We start from the raw sequence: 20,113 nt of genomic DNA on the forward strand, positions 1-20,113 counted from the left end.
GTCATCACCCTGTGTTATTGTTCACAGAATTATAGCCATTTATTGATGGACCAGCTTTACTGATGTAAACTTGACAGTCATAAGTTATCAGTGTACTTCATTTTCATTTATTGGAGTTATAGCCCCTAATTGTCAAAGTCGCAGACTTTTTTTGCCACACAATTACTCAGTTAATTTTGGATTTCAACCAAATTTGGCATTGAGTTTGAAATTGATGAGACCTTAGGTTCATTTGATTGTCAGCGTTCTGCATTGCCATTTAGTGGAGTTATAACCCAATTGTTAGATGCACCCACTTTAATTGGCACATACTAACTTTAATTTCTAACCCAATTGTTAGATCCATCCACTTTAATTGGCACACAATAACTTCTGTAATTGGAAACAAATTTGGTGTGCTCCTGATTTTCATACGATCCTGATGAGTTTGAGCATCTGTGTTTTGCATTATTTAGTGTAGTAATACCCCTTGGTTGTTAGACCACAAAAAAAAAAACAAAGAAAAGTTAAGAACGATATTGATAGGATCTGTTCGGTCCATTTGTGACAAGAAGCTAACAAATAATTAAATTTATCACAAGTTTTGTCATGCATATCGAGTATTGTTGTTGTTGTTGTGCGGTTTAATGCCATTTTTCAGCATATGATAGGCTATGCATGGCAGCCAGTATTAATGGTGGAGGAAGAACCCGGGAAAACCCTGGAAAGAACCACCAACGCACAAGAAGCTACTGGCAAGGCATAGCGAGTGTAACATGCACTCAGATATTACTCACAGTTCTTTCAGTTGTGTGTAGAAAAATAGATTACCCACCAATGTATGTACCCCTCAGGGTAAATAATAATAAACAACTAAAATCTGTGTTGGCTTCTTTTCATTTTGAAGATTGTTGTTCTTATATCCAATATATCATCTTGAAAATTCAAACAAATTGAGCTGAAATGTACAACATAACTAAGTAATTAATATTAGACTTGTTTACTGTTTCAGCTTGCTGCATTGTTAGAAATAGGAAATGAGTCTTTTTAAATATTACTTCAGTGGCATAACATGAGTAAAAACCAGATTGCATGACACTTGGACATATATATCCCACTGGTGGGATGTGTGATGATTGGGAAAAATTGGGATAACACGTGTGTTACATTCGCTAATTTATGGTAATTCTGTTTTATGTACACATAAATTCCATTTGTCATCTTTCTTGCAAACTTTAGCCTTGTGTGAAAAGTGCAAACAGTCAGGCATATTTTTGAATGGCCTCTTGTTGATGTGTGGTCTATCATTTGTGATCCATGGATCACTGGTTATTTCATTTTCTTCATTCTCATCAACTTTCTCATTTTCATCACTACCTTTTTGTCTTCAGTGTATATTTTGATGTCACTATGTTTCATATGTTTCAATCAATTTAATATGTTCCATTTGTTTGGAGTGAACTGAGTTATTTGACTGGGATTCAGACTTTGATTTTAAGTCTAGACTGGGATTCAGACTTTGATTTTAAGTCTAGACTGGGATTCAGACTTTGATTTTAAGTCTAGACTGGGATTAAGATTCTTTTCTAGACTTTTATTCTAGACCTCCAGTTACTATTTGGGGGATGGAATAATCATCTTTGAACTTGGGATAAGTACCAGGAAAAGATAAAGTAATTTCATAATAGCTGGTTATATATTACATAATTAAAATTAGCCCCCCCCCCAAAAAAAACAACTATATCTAAGACAAATAACCATATGTTGGTGGGTTATCATGTGTCATTTTTTGCATTCTTGTTTAAATTGCATTTTCTTTTATTAACTGTGAACAGACTTTACAAACAGCTCTCCTGGGGCATTTGATGATTTAATTTATGATAGGGGTTTTTAAATCAGTAGACAATTTAAAAAAAAAAAAATATTTATCTTGGGCATACCATTTCTTTTTGAACTGTGTCTACTAATATATTACAGGCATCAGACAACTCGGCATCTGCTTTATCTCCAGTGCCGTCGTGATATCCTAGAAGGGCGATTCCAGTGCAATGAAGACCATGTGCTGGCAATGACAGGACTAGCCTTGCAGGCTGAGTATGGAGATTACAACAAGGAAACAATGGACAAGAACTACTTTACACCAGAACACTACTTTTCAGGGCATGCACTACACAGATTGGGGATGGGATACATCAGGGACAACACACCTCAGGCTCATCTGGAGTATGCCGGGATGAGTGAAGTGGAAGCTGAACTCGAGTTTATCAAGGTTAATATAAAGACAGAGATTTCTCTGCTCAGTATATAGTGAATAATACTTGCAGACCCTCCATATATGATCTCAGCAGCAATTGACCTGCAGTTTCCAATGCTATATTCATGGTAAAATAAATTTTAATTTTTCTGTGGTAAGCTACAGTTAAAGATTTCATGTGGAATGAATAGCAGTTTCAAACTATAGCTGTTTTGCAAGTTGATATCAAGCTAAATAATCTATGAACAGATTGATGATAAGATAGCAGATAGTACAAGCTCACAGTAAGATAGAAGAAGCTTTCTTTCAGAATTAAAAAAAAAATGTTTGGAAGACTCTGAATTCATCAGGTATTCAGAAACTGTGTTTTTTGTAATGTTTGTAATTGCTTAAAATATTATATTCTTATCACTGAGGTCATCAACATGACATGGCCAAAATCATAGATTTTTCTCATCTTTTTTCATTGATGATAAAGGATTTTTCATCAAATAAAACTAAATAAAACCCACTTTAACATATTTCCCCTGGACTTTTGAGCTTAAATTTTCAGAGGAAAAAAGCTTCGATAAATATTAAAAGGGAAGTAATCAGGTATTTTCCAGTAATTTATTATGGGCTCTGTATGAAAGTTATGTTGTTACTGCACTAATAAATGGCCACAACTTCATATTGGCAGGAAAGTCAAGGAACTTGATGCCTACCAAAAACAGTCACAGATATAGTAGTGTCATCCTGCCAACATCTGTGATTGGCTGCAGGTCCTACTGAAATGACCCTTAAAAATACAGAATTGTTGAATAATAGTAACAACTAACAAAACATGATTAGTCAAATCTGGATACTTGCTTTTTTTTGTGTTTGATCCAGATCTAGGTTTCATATTAGAATCTGGGCAGTTGGCCAGGGAACCAGACTAACTTTTGAGTTGTGCTCAGACACTTTAAACTTTTTCTTATATTTCATGCAAAACATCTTGATCCAGCTGTTGCTTATTTATTGCGTATTCTAGAAATGGCATTCAATGAAAATATGTTCAGTGCAAAGGGACAATAAGCCTCGTAAAAAGTTTAAACCCAGTAAAGGTGAAACAGATAATAATCTGAAAAAGTCTAAATAATCAGCATAGAATATAAACAGGAATATCCAGATTCTTGGCAAAAAAGAGCAGGAAAGGCAGCAATATATTTATTGGACATTATATGTGTTGATCTGAGTATGTCCCATGGCAGGAGAGAAAATTGCCAATGCCACATCAAATTGTAAAAAGACAAACCCAAATATTATGTTAAATTGAGAGATACCAAGAAGCCATTGAGTTCCGTTGGGTTTGGAACTGAGATTTCTGAAATTGTACTGGAGTTAATTAAAGGCTTATGGCACTTTACAAGCTTTTTAGTTGAACATAATGTTTGCTTTGCTGCATTATTTTCAGATCACATCTTTTGAACTTTTTAAATGCATATTTTCCAAGTCAACAATAAAAGTATGTAATATTTTGTTACACCTTACTGAAAATTGGTCTATCTTACAGAAGCAGATATCACCTGCCTTATTGGGAAGATTTTATTAGGATTGGCAGTCTACAATTGTTTGATTGTTCTTTTCCTGAATGTTACCAATGCTCAGCTTTTTCCTGAAGGATGAAAATGCTTGATCAACTCTGTAAATCAGAAAAGCAGTAATGATAAGCATGTCTTTAGGATTTCGTTTCATTTAGAGGGAGAGCACAGTATAAATGCTATGAATTTGATGTCTCAGTTAAGTTAATTATATCATTTGGTAACAAAGAATAAAAAAAATAATAAAAGTTTTTATAATGTTACTATTATTTCAATGCATAGATTATTCTATCTTCACAATTGTTTTTACAAATTTATTTCAGATGGTTCAACAGCTGCCAGAATATGGAAGACACCTCTACAGATTACAGAAAGTAAACTTCTAGTTTTTATAAATTTTTAGCTGAAGGCCATAAGGCGAAGTGAGCTTATGTTACGACCCTGCCTCTGTCTCATGTCCATTAACAATTGGTATTTAAAAATGTCTCCATCAAATACATTACCAGACCTCATGAGATGATGCATAACTTTCTCTGCTACCTCCTGGAAGATGAAAAACAGCTTTCTGTCTATATACAATACAAACAAAGGGAAGTAACTTTTACAGGTCAACTTCCCTTCCTGCCTGCTAGGTGGTTACCATTATACCCTGATGTACCAGTTTTTACTTTTGCTGTAATGATGTCCTGCATAGAATCCATTTAATCTTGTATTTTAATTTCATCATCCCTCTTTTATTTTCATTGGTATAGTAAGTCAAAATGTTTTGCATGGTGCATACGACATTTGTGTGAATTGTCATGAAATTTAATATTTGTGCAATAATCAACTGTTCCTTATTATCAGATGTGATTTTGATCAGTAACATTAATTTTCACTGGAGAAATTTTTGGTTGCTGTATTTCTCAAGTGTTACACTCCTAAGTGGTTTTGATAATGCAGTTTTCTTTTTTGGGCCTGGAGTGGCCAAGTGGTTTAAAGCGCTCTCTGTTACGGATCACTGCTATCTCACCTCTGTCTGCATGGGTGCGAGTTTCGGATTTGGCCATTGTGGGTATGTGAGAAAGTTTGCCAGTAGCTTCTCGTGGGTCGGTGGTTCTTTCCGGGGTTTTCCTGGATTCTTCCTCCACCATTAATACTTGCCACCATGTATAGCCTATCGTGTGCAGAGAAATGGCGTTAAACCCCACAACAGCAACAACAACTTGTTCTTGTTTGTTCCTATTCTTCATTACAAGCTGACTACCAAGTGCAAGAAGTATAAATGATTTAAAGTCATGGAAAATGTACACTATGCATGTCTGTGTATGCAGTTGCTCTGACAATTTTGTTTGCACTTTGGCTGGAAATATTTGGTCTTGGATTTTGAAAAATCAGTTCAGTGGCTGCAGAAATGAGTATGCTCCAGTACATAGGAGCAAATTGTTAAATATACACCTCATGTCCAAATGGTTATGATATGGCCACCATGGCATCCATCTTGAAAATTTTATTATTGATTCTTTTCCCAAATACAAAGGCATATCAACATGGGGTTTCTACCAAAAGACTTCTGAATTAAAATGGTGATCTTCTGTCATCCAGTGTCCACTAAAACATCTAATTTGAAATTCTCTTTTTCACTGAAGTCTATCAGAGTTTCAACACTTCACTTTAAAGGAAGAACTGGTCTTATCTTGAATTTCAGCCAGTAGAGTGTCAGTCCAATTTAGGGACCCTTGTTTTGTAATTGCTACATACATATACCCCCCCCCTTCATTTTACCACTTAAAGTTAACTCAGTAAGTATAAATATATCTGTACATTATGCCTTTCAAGTAGGTGTATACGTTTTTATTGGTTATACCAGTATTCATGAAATCTGACTCCTTCAGTTTTAATTTCACAAAAAAGTAGTTCAAATTGTCAACATCACCCTCTGATTACTCTGATGTACACAGACTGTTTATCATAGCAATACTAGGCTAAGTTTGAGCATTACAGATAAAATAGTCTTCATTCTAACAATGTATATGAGAGGCAGGTTACATGTATGGTGTCCCATTGAAGACTAGACTTTGGAATAGAAGCACTGAAGTTATTTTGATGGATGGTTTGCTGTTATAATCAAACATACTGCTCCTATATTTGCTGGGCTTAGTGCTAAACTATAGTTATCAACATATCTTTAAGTTAATATAGGTCTCATTCATTTAGTCTTTCATGCATTAAATTAAACACATTATAATCTATGCTGCAATGATTAAAATTATGTATCTCTATGCACATTTTGGATATAAGTATTATGAAGACACTGATGCTTTGGTATTTGTTGGTGAGGACACATGTAATTTATTCATGCAATTCATTGCTGATTTTCTTATGTAAATACCACTGAATGGTCCCAAGTGAAAAGTGAAATGTTAACCATGTAATCATGTAGTCTTAACTGATTCATGTTTAATCTTCATCAGTTTAAATTCATATCTGTGTCATTCAAGCTTGTACTTTTTTGCACCAACCAGCAGCCTTCTTTTTGTAAATTCTGTTCCTTCCATTAACTGACTTGTTTGAATATTATAATTATGCTACATTACATAAAACAACAAAGATACTTTCTGAACCTGAACTGTTGTGTTAATGACATGTTTCCCTGCACTTATTTACCAAATTCACTATCTTTATTTACATTTTACTAATTTACCTTGACATGCTTGTTTTATTATTTTCCACCAGAGCAAGTCAAACACCAATGACCTGGTATGGCTTGGCATTAATGCACATGAACTAGTGGTAGCAGAGACTGAAGGGTACAACCGTGTCATTGTCCACCACCATCCCTGGACACAAACACAGAAAATTTCATTTAACAAACGCAGATTCAGTGTTCAGCCAAAACCTGAAATGGGACAGGTCAAGCCCCACAAGATCAACTATTACACCAGTAGCTACAGAAAGTGAGTACCAGTATCTAAAATTCCTATCCTATTTTAACACACCATTGGCTTAAGTTGTTAGTATCCATCTTGGATGAGGGAGGTCACGGGTTTGAGCCCTGTCCGAGTCATACCAAAGACTTAAAAAATGGTACTCACAGCAGCTTTGCTTGGTGCTCAGCATTAACAAATTAGTGTTAGGACTGGTTGACCTGGTGTCAGGATAATGTGACAGGGTGGGACATGTCTTCTGCATGATGCTTCAGTGCTAGACATCACTATAAACTGCAAATATTGTAATGTTATGACTGAACAAAGTGTTAAAGTTAGGTTAAAAATCCAAATTACACACACACTTCATGAGAATAAAAGACAATGAATTATGGCTTATTGCTACTTCTTGGGCCTAAATCAATCACTTAACTTTAAAGTATTTTCTAAATGATGTGTTTTGATGGTTGCACATAATTTTCTTGTGATTTTGCCTTCAGTTCTTATCAAACCAGAGCCAAGGCATTTTTGCAGATATAAATTTGTCTTTTCAGCCCAGTAAGTGGTTATATGGTGGGGATCTGAACAGTTTCAACTTTCAACCCTGGGCGAAGTCCCTGTGAGTAGGGACAGAACTTGAGTCAATTGCAGTTGGATAAATAAATTTGTCTTTCTTTTCTCAGTAAATCTACATGTGGTTATAGTATTGAATTGCAGTAGTTAAAATGTTATGACTAACAGGCTCAGTTATGGTGGTACGGTTAGACCTCACAGTCTGTGCAGTTTGGATGTATACATTTGTATTTTCACAACTGTGCTGGTTATAACTCAGATTCTGGAGGAAGAAAAGACCATGGAGGCATTACCCAGTTGTCCCAGTCTTATTTGGGGTGACTCTTCGAGTTGTTCATACATGCCAATTCTCAGACACTGTTATTTGAAACTTGTGTAAAATCTCTCCTACTCCTGTGGTACAAGGGTTAACATGCTGGATTCTCAACAGAAAGGATTCAGGTTTGAATCCTACCATTAGATCAACCTACTTATGATGCTGTGACATAAATCACCAAACCATGTGAAACCCTACCTCAACCGACAGATGCAAGATCAAAATTGCAAAAGTATATCACAGTCTACACACATATGACTATTGTGGACCCAAGTTCAGTGTGTCCAGGTTTATGGTGTAGTACTAGTTCAGGAACATTACACATGTATGGATGGATGGATGCATGCATGCATGCATGCATGCATAAATACGATGATAACCCTGTGTGTTATATAGTTACAGTTTATTTTTCATTCCATTTCAAGGGGACAGTACCTGTTGAAGTTTTGTACAGAGCAACATGGTTTCCTGATGAAAATGAGAACCAGAATGGCTGCTTTGGATTCCCAAGGTAATGTCCTGGCATTGGCATGAGTATAAATTTCGCTACTTAATGTCATTTTTTGCAAAATATTTTTTGTTTGACTGGTTTACTTTTTAAATTTTTTAAGTTGGTATAATTAAATTGGTGAAAAGTTTGTATGTTCATTGTTTTCTGTGACAGAGTGTCTGCAGATTTATCATAAAATGTTTCACATACCTTTAAATATTTTATGATATAGTGTGTGTCAGTTAAATTAATTTTAAATAGTTGATCTTTCAATATTGTATGATATTGTGTGTGTCAGTTAAATTAATTGTAAATAGTAGATCTTTCAATATTGTATGATATTGTGCAAGTCAGTTGTTTGTCATGTTTTTGAACATTTGTGTCCTAGGGAGGAAAGTAGAAAAAAAACAAAACATGAAACCAATAAATTTAAATGTAATCTAAAGATTCGAAAAAATAAAGACATATGTCAGATCAAGTGGGAAAAATTTAATTATGTTTTGTATTTTAAAGTTCTGAATGGAGAACATAACATTACAAATGATGCACTTTTATTCATTACTTATATCATGATCTAATGTTTACTTTCTAATCGGTGTCCTCACTTCAGTAGTAGGGCATGAACAACCAGTTTTTCCATGTTTAGTCTATTTTTTCTTCAGTCCTTGAACCAATTGCTGACACTAGTAGTATTGGAGGGGTTGATGACATGGAGGCCTCAGATGGGGACGACATTGTGACAGTTTTGGAAGAGGACAGCCAGAAGGTAAGTCAAGTGTTATGAATGTGCAGTTTTGTGACGTGCAATTTGATAAGTCACATCAACATGTTATATCTTTTAACTTTTAACTACCTATGGAACACAATATAACGTGTTTAAAACCTCCACCTACTGGAAGTGATATGTAATTTGATAAAGTTAAGCTACATTATAAGCTCTCTTGAACAGTCACCTTTGGAGTTCACTGTGACCTCTCATACAATAGCCACCTATTGTTAAGTGCAAAATTGGGGATTTCTGAACAATTAATTGCTTGATAAATGTTCATTTTTTTCTTAAGTTGATTCATCGGGTCCAGAAAAGACCCAGCTGTTTAAGACAAGTGATTGCTTGATACTGCTGTCCTTTAAGGCAGGTTTGATTTAATGACTGTTCAAGACCAAGTGTCATTGGAGTCAGCATGCTATAAGTAGTGACTGCATGTCAGAGATGAAAAATATACATACAAAGCTAAAGGAGAAATCAGATCAGACAGAAAATGAAGTTGATTCAGGACATGTACATCGAAAGAACATCTTTAAAATTTGTACCCTTGGACTGCTAACTACCAGGAACCACACCTGTAAAGATTTTAAAGTACAAATAAAAAATTGCCAATGTCCTGATTGACATTAGTATAAACCACATGATTTATGGGTGTATCATTTATGCAGTATTTATGCATTTGCCCTCTTCAGGTGCAATGTGGCAAGAAATACACGACTGTATTGTACAGATATAAACAGATATATGTTACACAACATAAGTAAAATGTACACTGGTCAAAATATCTTACCTTTTTTCCACAACATCACCAGGTGTGTTAAAAGTGATCACATCCATCTGTCCATCAGCAATATTGTTTCTACAAGATAACTGGAAATTGTTAGTTTTTTACCAGTATGCTTTCTGCAAGATAACTTTACTGGGAATTGTTGGTTCAGGTCTTTATGGCACAGAAACACAAGTAGGTTATTTAGTGCCAAGGCAATTCAAGCACCTTGCCCAAGGACACACCAAGGTAGCTGATCTGGGCTGGTCTGATGGTAGGATTCCAAACTACTGCCTTTTGGTTAGGAGTCTGGTAGACTGATTGTAGGATTCCAAACTACTGCCTTTTGGTTAGGAGTCTGGTAGAGTTCTGGCCTCTGATTGCCCATCCTTCTAACTTTCATTTCTGCAGAAGAACTTTACAAATGATTGTTAGATTTTAACCCTGTATGGTATGTACCTCTGTATTGGTGATACCTTGAATGACTTCGATTTCCTGCTTTCCACATCATTACAGTTTTACCCATTGATTGCCAGTTCTCGTGACTTCTATTTCCAAAAATAAATTTTACCAAGGTTAGATGGATTTCAACTAAATTTGGCATGTAGTTTTTAATAGGGGAGAACTTAAATTGAGTTCTGCTTCCAGCTTTCCACAGTGTTGTTTACAAGGGTTATGTCCCAATTCCAAAGTGTCATTTGCTGAGTCATGCCCATCATTGCCCATCCTCGTGACTTTCCACTGCATAACTTTACCAAGGTTTGCTAGATTTCAACCAAGTTTGGTTTGTCTTTATATTAATCAGACCTTGCAAAAGTTTTATTTCTATTATTCCATGACATCAGTTACAGGAGTTATGCCCCCTTAATTGTGTGTTCTCTTGACTTGGGCTTTATCAGCAATAACTTGATCAAGAATTGTTCAATTTCAACCCAAGCTTTATGCTGATGAGAACTTGAAGTTAGATTTTCAGCATTCCATGACTTCAGTGGCATCATTTACAGGAGTTCTGCCACAGCCCACCACACCACACCACACCCCTAATCACTCATGCTCATGACTTTGCTTTCTGACTGACTTTAAAACAAATTTGGCATGTCTCTATATTACCAGGACCTTGAATAAGTTTGATTTCCAGTGCTCCACAACACCATTTGGAGGGGTTATACCCACTGCTCTCCATCCTCCTTTGTTTCTGTATCTGACTGTTACTAAGGAATTTTAGATTTAAGCCAAATTTAGCAAGCACATATATATAGGTAAGACCTTAAAATAGTTAAATTTCTGTCATTCCATGGTGCGTTATATAGGAGCTATGGTTACCTGCTTGGCAGGCCTTGCTTGATTTCAACCAAATTTAGCATGCAAAACATTGATGAGACTTTGAGATGATTTTCATTTCCAACAATCCACATTATCATTGAGAGGAGTTATAGGCCTTATCATTGAGAAGAGTTATGGGCCCTGATTGCCTGTTCAACTGATTTTGGTTTCTGCAGAAGTACTTAATTTAGGGTTGTTGGATTCCAACCAGCTATATATTGATGAGATCTTAAATTAGTCAGATTTTCAGCATTCCACATTAGCACTAAGATGTTATGGCCTCTGAGTGTCCATTCTGCTGTCAGATTCCTTTGCTGAAGGTGTTGCCAAGCAAATTCTAAAGGGGTGTGTAGGGTCCTTTTGCAGTGTACCATCACTAATAAGTCTATATATAATTTATTTATGTGTATGTTCTTGATAAAGAGAAACACAATGAGAGGATAATATTACTCTTTTAATAGTTAATGGTATGATGTTTCTGATTGATGGAGTTTATGTACCCATGAATAGAATATTGTTGGATCATCTCCAGTGCCATGAACACTTGCTTATAAGCTGAGTCTGACAGCAAATAACATAGTGGCTTATCTATCATTGCATAATGCACTGGTTACTCCTACCAAACAGCATAGACCCAAATCTCCTGGTGCATTATGTGATGGCAGATATGGGTCTGTGTAGCTTGCAGTTGTACCTGACTTACAAGTGAGTATATATGACAGATTAAACATATCAGTGTCATAATCTTATTTGAAGTACATTCTTACCATCTGCCAGAGATGCCTGTTTTTTTTTATTAGTGGTCACATACTTTATTGAATACTGGATATCATTTTTTCACATTACAATAATTATATGGTTACATTTTCAAGTGTTGAACACTGGTACAGGATAGCTCTCATCTGTTTTACACATGACTTTTATCCTGACTTGTGGACTGTTTTGACCTTCTATTGCGAGGATAAGGTACAAAGTAGCAAGTACTTCCCATCATCACTTAAACTTTCTTTCAAATTAATCAAGATAACTGTTAATTGAAAAACATTCATGTACTAAACTGGACAGTGGTTGATGTGTTCCATGAATAGGCCATTTCACACTGATTGACCTTGCTACATATTCAGCTTCATGGCTGTTTTTTTTTTTCTTCAAAGAGGATAAACGTCAATAAACAAGAGAAATTGTAAGAAAACTGAAATTTAGGACAAAAATCAGTAGATCTTTATCTGCTAAAAGGGTAACTTTCCATTGTGTTAGGAGATATTTGCATGAGATAGGTGGTCTTGGGTTAGACATTTTTATTGTAAATGACTAGACTACTATTTCATAGCACCTGTCTGGACATAGAGAATTAAGGTAGGTATTATTTGTGCTCACTGCTCTTAGACAAGCTGAAAACCACATCTGTACAGATTTGACATGTAAGAAATTACTAAGATATGCATATTATACATTTTTCCTGTTCAGGTGAAGCTGTGCAATTTTTGTGTGACTGAATGATACAGGTGTAAAACAAGTGTTCATTATATTGGAGGTAAATAAGTTCAAAACAGAATGGTTGATGCACCAATTAATGTAAATTTTTCTTTAAATTTTAAAATAATGTAAATTAAGTCTTGTATGAATTTTATGTCTAATAAATAGCATGTTTATATCTTAACTGTACAAATGCATAAAGTTCGTGGAATATATAATAACCATTTGGGAGCAGATAATTAAGATGGTCAGTCAAATGAATCGGTTCAAGTTCTAGATCTCACAAATTTTACTCGTATAAGGTAGTTAATTTTCTCAGTCCAGAAAAGTTTTAAATCCAGAACAAAATTCATTTTGTGCTTAAAATATATGTAGTAACTAAAAAACAATCATGTTGTGAAAAAATCTGTGGAATATGAAAAGTTTGCTAAACCATTGCTACATCAGCCTTCATACGAATGTTTTTCAAACCAGCATTAATATTTAAACCAGTTAATCTTTGCTGCATTGTATGATATGGTCTAAATAGGTTTTTATGATGTGGAGTTTTAATAAGCCCTTTATTTATACAAAATGACAAGGTGTTTTCAGAAGAAAAAAATGCATGCTATACCTGCACTTTTGAGGAATTATGATCATGATTGATCATATGCATTGACCTGTCAGTCCATTTGCAACCCAGACTTCATCAACAGTGATCATGATGGAATGATCCTATTTCATATACTGGATAGAGGATAATGAAGGATTTGGATTTTGGAAGTGGCCCTAGGGAATGTAGGGAATAGAGATTCAATGGTAATATTTTCATAGTTAATATGGATTTGTACTCAACTAACCTGAACTCCATATACACTGATTGTGGTAAGGTGCTCATATTTGGTTTGATATGTCACAAAAATGTATTGACAGCAAAGGTTTAAGATCCTGAATGCATTCTTTAGGACAGTGCTGTCCAACCTTTTTGACACCATGGGCCACATAAAATTGTTTTTCTTGAAACCGAGGGCCACAGCAGAAAACTGAAAAGCAACGACTATATAGTTGCTGGAGCTCTGGCGGGCCATTTAAAATCGGGCCACTGCTTTAGGAGTTGAGTTTGGGTGGCTTGAGGAGATGGGATGGGGTTAATTGTAAGTCTAGACTTGTATATAAATCCAGTCCAGCTGAAAACAAATAGTCCCAAAGCTACCATCACATAATGCATGGGCAGACCATGATCTGCCAGTGCATTATATGAGGGCAAATTTGGGTTTGTGCAATTTGTAGTTGGATTTATAATCAAGTATATATGTTAAGAAAAATATTACATTTGTTGTGGCTGTCATGTCTAGTTTAAAAACTATGAAATAGTTTTGTTTTGAAAATTTAATGGGATTATCTTCAAATTATGTTTTGCGAATACCAGGTATCATATATACCCGCTTGTAAGTCAATTCCAACTGCAAACTGCACAGAAGCAGATGGCCATTACATAATGCACTGGCAGATCTGATTTGCTATAGTTTGTCAGGAGTAATCAGTAGAACAAACAGCATAGACCCTGATCTGTTAGTGCATGATGTGATGGCAGATCATTGTCTAAGTTGTTTGGTGATGAACTCAACTTCTACACAAGTATATACACTAATAATCATCCAGCTAGGAAGAAAGGGGGTGGTGATACAATTACTTTTCAGGATTTGAATTGGGTTACAGGTAGCTGTAAAATTGCAGAAAGTAGATAGAGGAGACATGTATAGTGGGCAAACTTTCTTGCATGGCATTCAGAAGAATTTCCCCAAGGGTGGTCTCAGATAGCTTTTTCAGAAGCTGACATTATTCTTGATTCTCACCTGCGTTTAGATTGTCACTTCTTTAAAGAAAGAAAAATTGCAGCATATCAGCTTTTATTGAAATCCCAGGCAAGTGCTACATTTTAAAGCATTTCAAGTGACATTTCTTTTCTATCTATAGCTTACTCAGCTTGATCATTTTGATTAAATTTTCAACTATGTATGTTAATTTATGTTTTATCTTTCTTAGGGCAGTGTATCAGCTGTTCGTCATACGCCACAGGGTCAGAGTTCAAATGGTCATGGTCCACTGGTGATGTACAGGAAGTAGGTCAAACATATCTTTATTTTGCCTTTCCAAATAACCTTAGCATCCTGCATAAAGCTAATTGCCTGAATTGTATATTGCTTCCAGTAAAGATCATTTCTGTGGCTACTTGGGCATCTCGGAAAAATAAGCTCTTAAGTTTACTGTATGCATGCTGCTGATGAAGGTAAATCTTTACAATGTATTTCCAGAATGTTGCCAATACTTTATACAAAACAAGATAAAAATGTAGGAATATGATAGAACTCAAAGCATTTTTGTTAAATATTTTGCAAGTTTACAAGTACGTTTAGTTTGTTTTGCTTCCATAGCAGCCTTGTTTATAACCTTATACAGCATGTTTTCTAACACAGATTAACATGAGTTTAGAAGATATTTTAACATAATGTAATACAATGTGACCCCGCTATAGCACGCTCCGTTATAACGTGAATTCGGATATAACGCAGTCGTGGCGTGGCTCCCGAAATTTCATATACATGTATTTTTCTTGTGCACAAATAAAATTCTTGAAAAGTACGAATAAAATGTAAAAAGTTGCTTATCATTTTGGGAAGAGATTGCGTATGAATAATACAAGACATTCGTGGCCTGGCTCCGGAAATTTTATATGTATTTTTCTCGACATGCAAAAGTATTTTTTTTCTTCTTAAAAGTAAGAAGAAGAAAAAACGCATAAAAAGTTTATTCTGGGATCGCGTAAGTCTTCGCCAATGTTGCAAACTTGGATTGTTTTTCCTTATTGGCTACAAAACATACCATGTGGCTTTTTTTATTTGCTGGCAACATTGTTGGCTGTTTAAACTTTTATATACAACCATTGGTTTGGAGTGCAGAAATTCAGAGGCTTCATGAAAGGAAGCCGCCAACTGGATATAAAATGCACTGAAATTTATCTACTGTTACATAAATTCTTTGTCCATACTGACAAACCATCTAAACAGTGTATGTCATAATCTGCTTATCTTGACATCTAGCATGAGTTCTGTATGTTGTGAAATATCTGCTTTTTTGTTGTTGACATTTCTGGTAACGGAGATCAACCGGACGAGGCATTGTCTTGTAATCTATCTTTCATCAGATTTTCGACCACTCACTAGTAATTAATATATTTACAAAGACTGACATTTGTATGTGGATGGTAAGTAAAATTCCTCTTCATTTCACTCAGAATTAAATCCTTCAGAATGCTTATGTTTTCTGTAATAATCTCTATCATCAGAACACCTGCGTCTCTATCGTCTGTTGACCCTTTGTTAATTTTCAGATGCATGCATGGAAGGCAGCATCATGCTACTACCACAAATGTAAAAATTTAAAAAAAAAAAATACATCTTATTGGTTTATTCAATAGGCATGGAGGGACAGTAACTAGAATAGTCTAAACGACGGCCAATTTCTTTTTTAAAAATGTACCCAGATAAAATAGTTTGCTGAAATTTCAAAGGAAACAGATTACCTTTGAAGGACCGACTGTTATGAAAACGTACTCAGCAAATGGAAAAAATATTAGTCTCAATCATGCAATACAGTTATTTGATGTTGGCGCCACAATAAGAAATGGGCATTTGTTTAGTTCTCCAAAGCTGTCCTTTAGCGGTGACTTTAGTGCATGCACCCTTCATCAAAGAAAGCCGAATACAATCTTTCAATAACAGCAAAGAACTTTTCTTCAAAGGAAGCCAGTACCAAACTTAAATAAAAGTGATGGAATCTGATGGATTTTTGCATTTTCCAATGTGACTGGAACACGTTAACTGTGATGTGAAAGTTTCCTTTTTGTAGGGAAAAAGTTTGTGCCAATGGCGGTTTAAAATGCAAACTAACTTTTACCGACTTGGAATGTACTTTAATTGTGCATCATAATTCGCTACATGATTGTGCTATGTTTTTCCACTGAATTCAGACCAATATGACCTGTTACAAAATTAATGAATATTTTAAAGCTGTGTGTGCATATTTTCAATGGAATCACTTGTGGATTCAATGTATATGATGAGGTTTGCAGGTGAGTACATGGTTTTGATACTCTATTCATGCTATACATTAGACATTTATATATAAACAGGATTCACGTATATGTACCAATTCATGGTTCTCTAAATAAAGTAAATTATTATATTATGTCTTCTCTGTTTTCATTACAGGTGTATTTCTTATTTAATATACATCAATTCAAGATGGTAACTGTGCCGACGAAGCACATATTTTACCCACACAACCCCCACAATGTTTTTTTTTTGGGGGGGTACATTTTCTTCAGCTAACTGACTTGGTTGCATATAACATGGTGCGGTATATAATGCGGTCGGGTTTTATGGCTCCCAACTACCGTGTTATAGCGGGGTCACACTGTATTATTCAAGTTTTCCTTTTGATGAGACTTATGAAACTTTTACCATTTGTTAAAGAGTGTAGCAGTTATAGGTGACCCTGAATATCAGGCTTTACAATTTATGTGAAAGACTATTTTTAAATTAAAACTTGAAACATACTTACTGTTTGGAGTTTGCTTCCAGACCTGCCAACCCTTACCATTTTGCCGTTAATTTTACAAAAATGACCTTTAAAATACAGATTTACTGAATAAAAGCAAAAACTTTGAAAATATGATTGGTAATATCTGGATAATTGACTTGCCCATGTTTGATTTGGATCCAGGTTTCATATTGGATTTAGTGACATTAGTCAGGGAACCAGACTAACTTTACAATAGTACCTCAGATGCTTTAAACTGCACGTATTTTTTTATGCAAAGTGTCTGTTAGATCAAACTGTTGATTACAGAATTTTTTTTTAAAATGGCATCTAGCAAGTGATGTTGAATACAAAAGGGACAGTAAGCCTCTTAAAAATTATTAATAATCATTACAGAAGAATGAATAATCAGATTCTTGTTAATAAATGCAGGAAGGGACACAATTATATTTATTGGACACAGCATGTCAGTGTGATTATGTCTTGTGGCAGGAGATATAATTGCTCTCGTCATGTGAAATCAAAAACAAATTTCCCAGAATTGCATCAAGTTGAGAGATGGCAAGAAGCCATTGAGCTGTATAGGGTTCAAAACTGAAGTTTGTGCAACTGTACTAGAGGTAAATAAGGGCTACATGTACTTTTCAAACTTTTCAGTTGATATGCCCTGTTTGTGACCTAGGTAATGGGTAGATAGTTTGTACAATCATATATGGAGTGTGGTTCTGTTAACAGAAAAGCCAAAGGTAGTCCAACTGGGAATCTTACATCATCCAGGTGTGTCACACTGAAGGTCAAGGTGATGTTCAAGTAAACACTGCTTCTGGTGATTCAAACAATCAAAACAAGGCAGAAGAAGGAGTCCTGTAATAATAATATATAATTATTAACTTTAGATGAGGTTGATATAAGTATTTATCACCTCCAGACAAGTGATATTAATTGAGTCTAGTAGCCATTGACTTCTGTACTGAAAATGGTTTATGTAACCTTTTTGGGTTCTAGTTATAAATCCAGTAATGTTCCTATGTCATTCTTTTTCAACTTCAAAATATCATTTTTGTTGATTGTTTTGGAGAATTTTGGGGAAATTAACGTTTGTTTTGCATTTTTCAAAAACATTCACTAAATTTTAAACAATGCAGTCACTGGTAGTTCAATATCAGGAAACAGAATACACAATTTATTAAATTCTTGTATCACATAATGGTGTCATTTATGTTATTATACACCTATTTTAAGTTTTGTATATGTAACACATGTAATAAGAGGCCATGATGTCATAGATGACATCATAACATCAGGCAAAGAAAAGCCGTAATGTTCAAGGCATCAGAATTATTTCAAAGTAATTTCACTACATTATACAGCAGTTTTGGTCAAATAAGATTTGTATTTTTCATGATGTGATAAATAGACACTTAATTTTTGGAAACTCATAAAATAATTTCAATTTTTCACACACCAAGGCTCAGAAATGAAAGACATTATTCAACTTGTTTCATAAATTTAATTTGAAATGAGCACTTATGTAAGATCCACTATGTAGACCGAACATCAAAGATCATGATCTTTTGGGTAGATTGTGCCCCCTCCCCCCCAAAAAAAATACATGCATATTTCCTATAACACTGGTTTTAAGATTAGGGTAGGCATGTCATTTTAAAACAATATTAAGTATATTTAATGTGATTTTGGTTTTGTTTTTGTTTTTTAAACCATGGGTGTGTGTGCTAGGGTTGGCAATGAGAAACAGGTTGGCCAACTGGAAACTTTTTTTTTTGTGCCTTATATTCAAGCATAGCTGGGTTTATACAGTTTGTAGTTGTGCATGTACATTATACAGAGATAGATAAGGTCTCATATTTTGATAATGAATCCTTTGGTACCATATTTTCTTTGCATGCGTATGTAGTCCACCCCCATTTAATCCGGACTACAGTGCCAGCATGATAGACTTGCCCTCATCCACAGCTGCGGGCAGCCACATGTGGGAAGCATCCAGACCACTGCATGGAATTTACTCGGCCACAACAGGGCATTTGGAGATGGCTGGTCATAAAGAGGAGCACAGTGTTGACCCTCCAGCTTATGTGTTAGGTTTGCATGCCGTCTTGTAATTTCTTAATTCATATGTTGATGAAAAAGTTTTATCTAGAAAAGGCAGAAATAACAATACAATTGAGCAAAAATAACTTGCATCTTGTGCATTTTACTTTTTGTGTAATTTTTTATTTGGAGCATGCAGACAAATATTTTTATGGAATGAATGTCCAGTATCTTATAATCAGTAAATTATGTATCCTCCACCCCCACAAAAAACATTGTTATGACAAAATTGTATGGATATTGTGACACTCTCTATCTGTCTTCTTTAGTTTTGTTTCTTCTGTTCCTTTGCTTCCATGTTAAAATTCACTGAACTTTGGTATTTTTATCTCTCAATATGTAATACATGCCCTTCCAACTGTCCTTAATCATCAACACCATTCTCTCGATAACTCTTGCCCTGATAACATGCGAACCCACTTATAATGCATGGTCAGGCATGGATCCCATTTTTTTAACCAGGAAAAAACCCAAAAAATTGATCCCTATTTCTTGAACCAACTCATTCATAACTGTGATCAAAGAAAGCAAGGCAACCAAGCGAAAAGAATATTTCATAAAATAAGGAGCTTTGTTTCACAGATACGGACCATTGTGGGCAAGCGAGTTTCAGAGAATTCCTGAACTGGCACTTAGAGATATCCTCAAGGATGATAAGAAGTTTCATTATTACTTCCAATGAAATCATGACATCAGTATTGTACTGATTGAACAATAAAAAAATTGAGTTTTGACGTAGGTTATTGTCTGACGAAATAAATTTCACTTGTTTTTGGAAAAAAAGGAACCTTGTTTGGTGGTGTATCAACAGTTAGTCTAGTTCACTGCTCCTTTGTCTCTCAATTTGGCAGGATACTATTACATACCACTCCAGGAACCAGACTCGTCAACAAAACAAAAAGCAGTGACATAATGCACATGTTTTCGCATACATATGATGGTTGTTGAAACCAGTTGGAATGATATTTCACATGTAGGACATTTTGAAAATAAATGTTATTTATACAGAATG

At 35.0% G+C, this 20,113-nt stretch overlaps 1 protein-coding gene across 1 annotated transcript in view; it reads left to right on the forward strand.

The window, feature by feature from the left end:
* LOC149803330 (tyrosine-protein phosphatase non-receptor type 13-like) overlaps positions 1-20,113 on the forward strand; it is a 204,536-nt gene that overhangs the window by 93,876 nt on the left and 90,547 nt on the right. Inside the window, exons 14-20 of the mRNA XM_089953916.1 lie at positions 1,957-2,248; positions 4,119-4,169; positions 6,511-6,731; positions 8,016-8,101; positions 8,743-8,846; positions 14,437-14,513; positions 18,908-19,108. Of these exons, the coding sequence (XP_089810042.1) occupies positions 1,957-2,248; positions 4,119-4,169; positions 6,511-6,731; positions 8,016-8,101; positions 8,743-8,846; positions 14,437-14,513; positions 18,908-19,108 (1,032 nt within the window). The remainder of the gene's footprint in view (positions 1-1,956; positions 2,249-4,118; positions 4,170-6,510; positions 6,732-8,015; positions 8,102-8,742; positions 8,847-14,436; positions 14,514-18,907; positions 19,109-20,113) is intronic.

This window comes from Sinohyriopsis cumingii, chromosome 3, assembly GCF_028554795.1.
Source record: "Sinohyriopsis cumingii isolate HCF-2022 chromosome 3, ASM2855479v2, whole genome shotgun sequence".
Lineage (NCBI taxonomy): Eukaryota > Metazoa > Mollusca > Bivalvia > Unionida > Unionidae > Sinohyriopsis > Sinohyriopsis cumingii.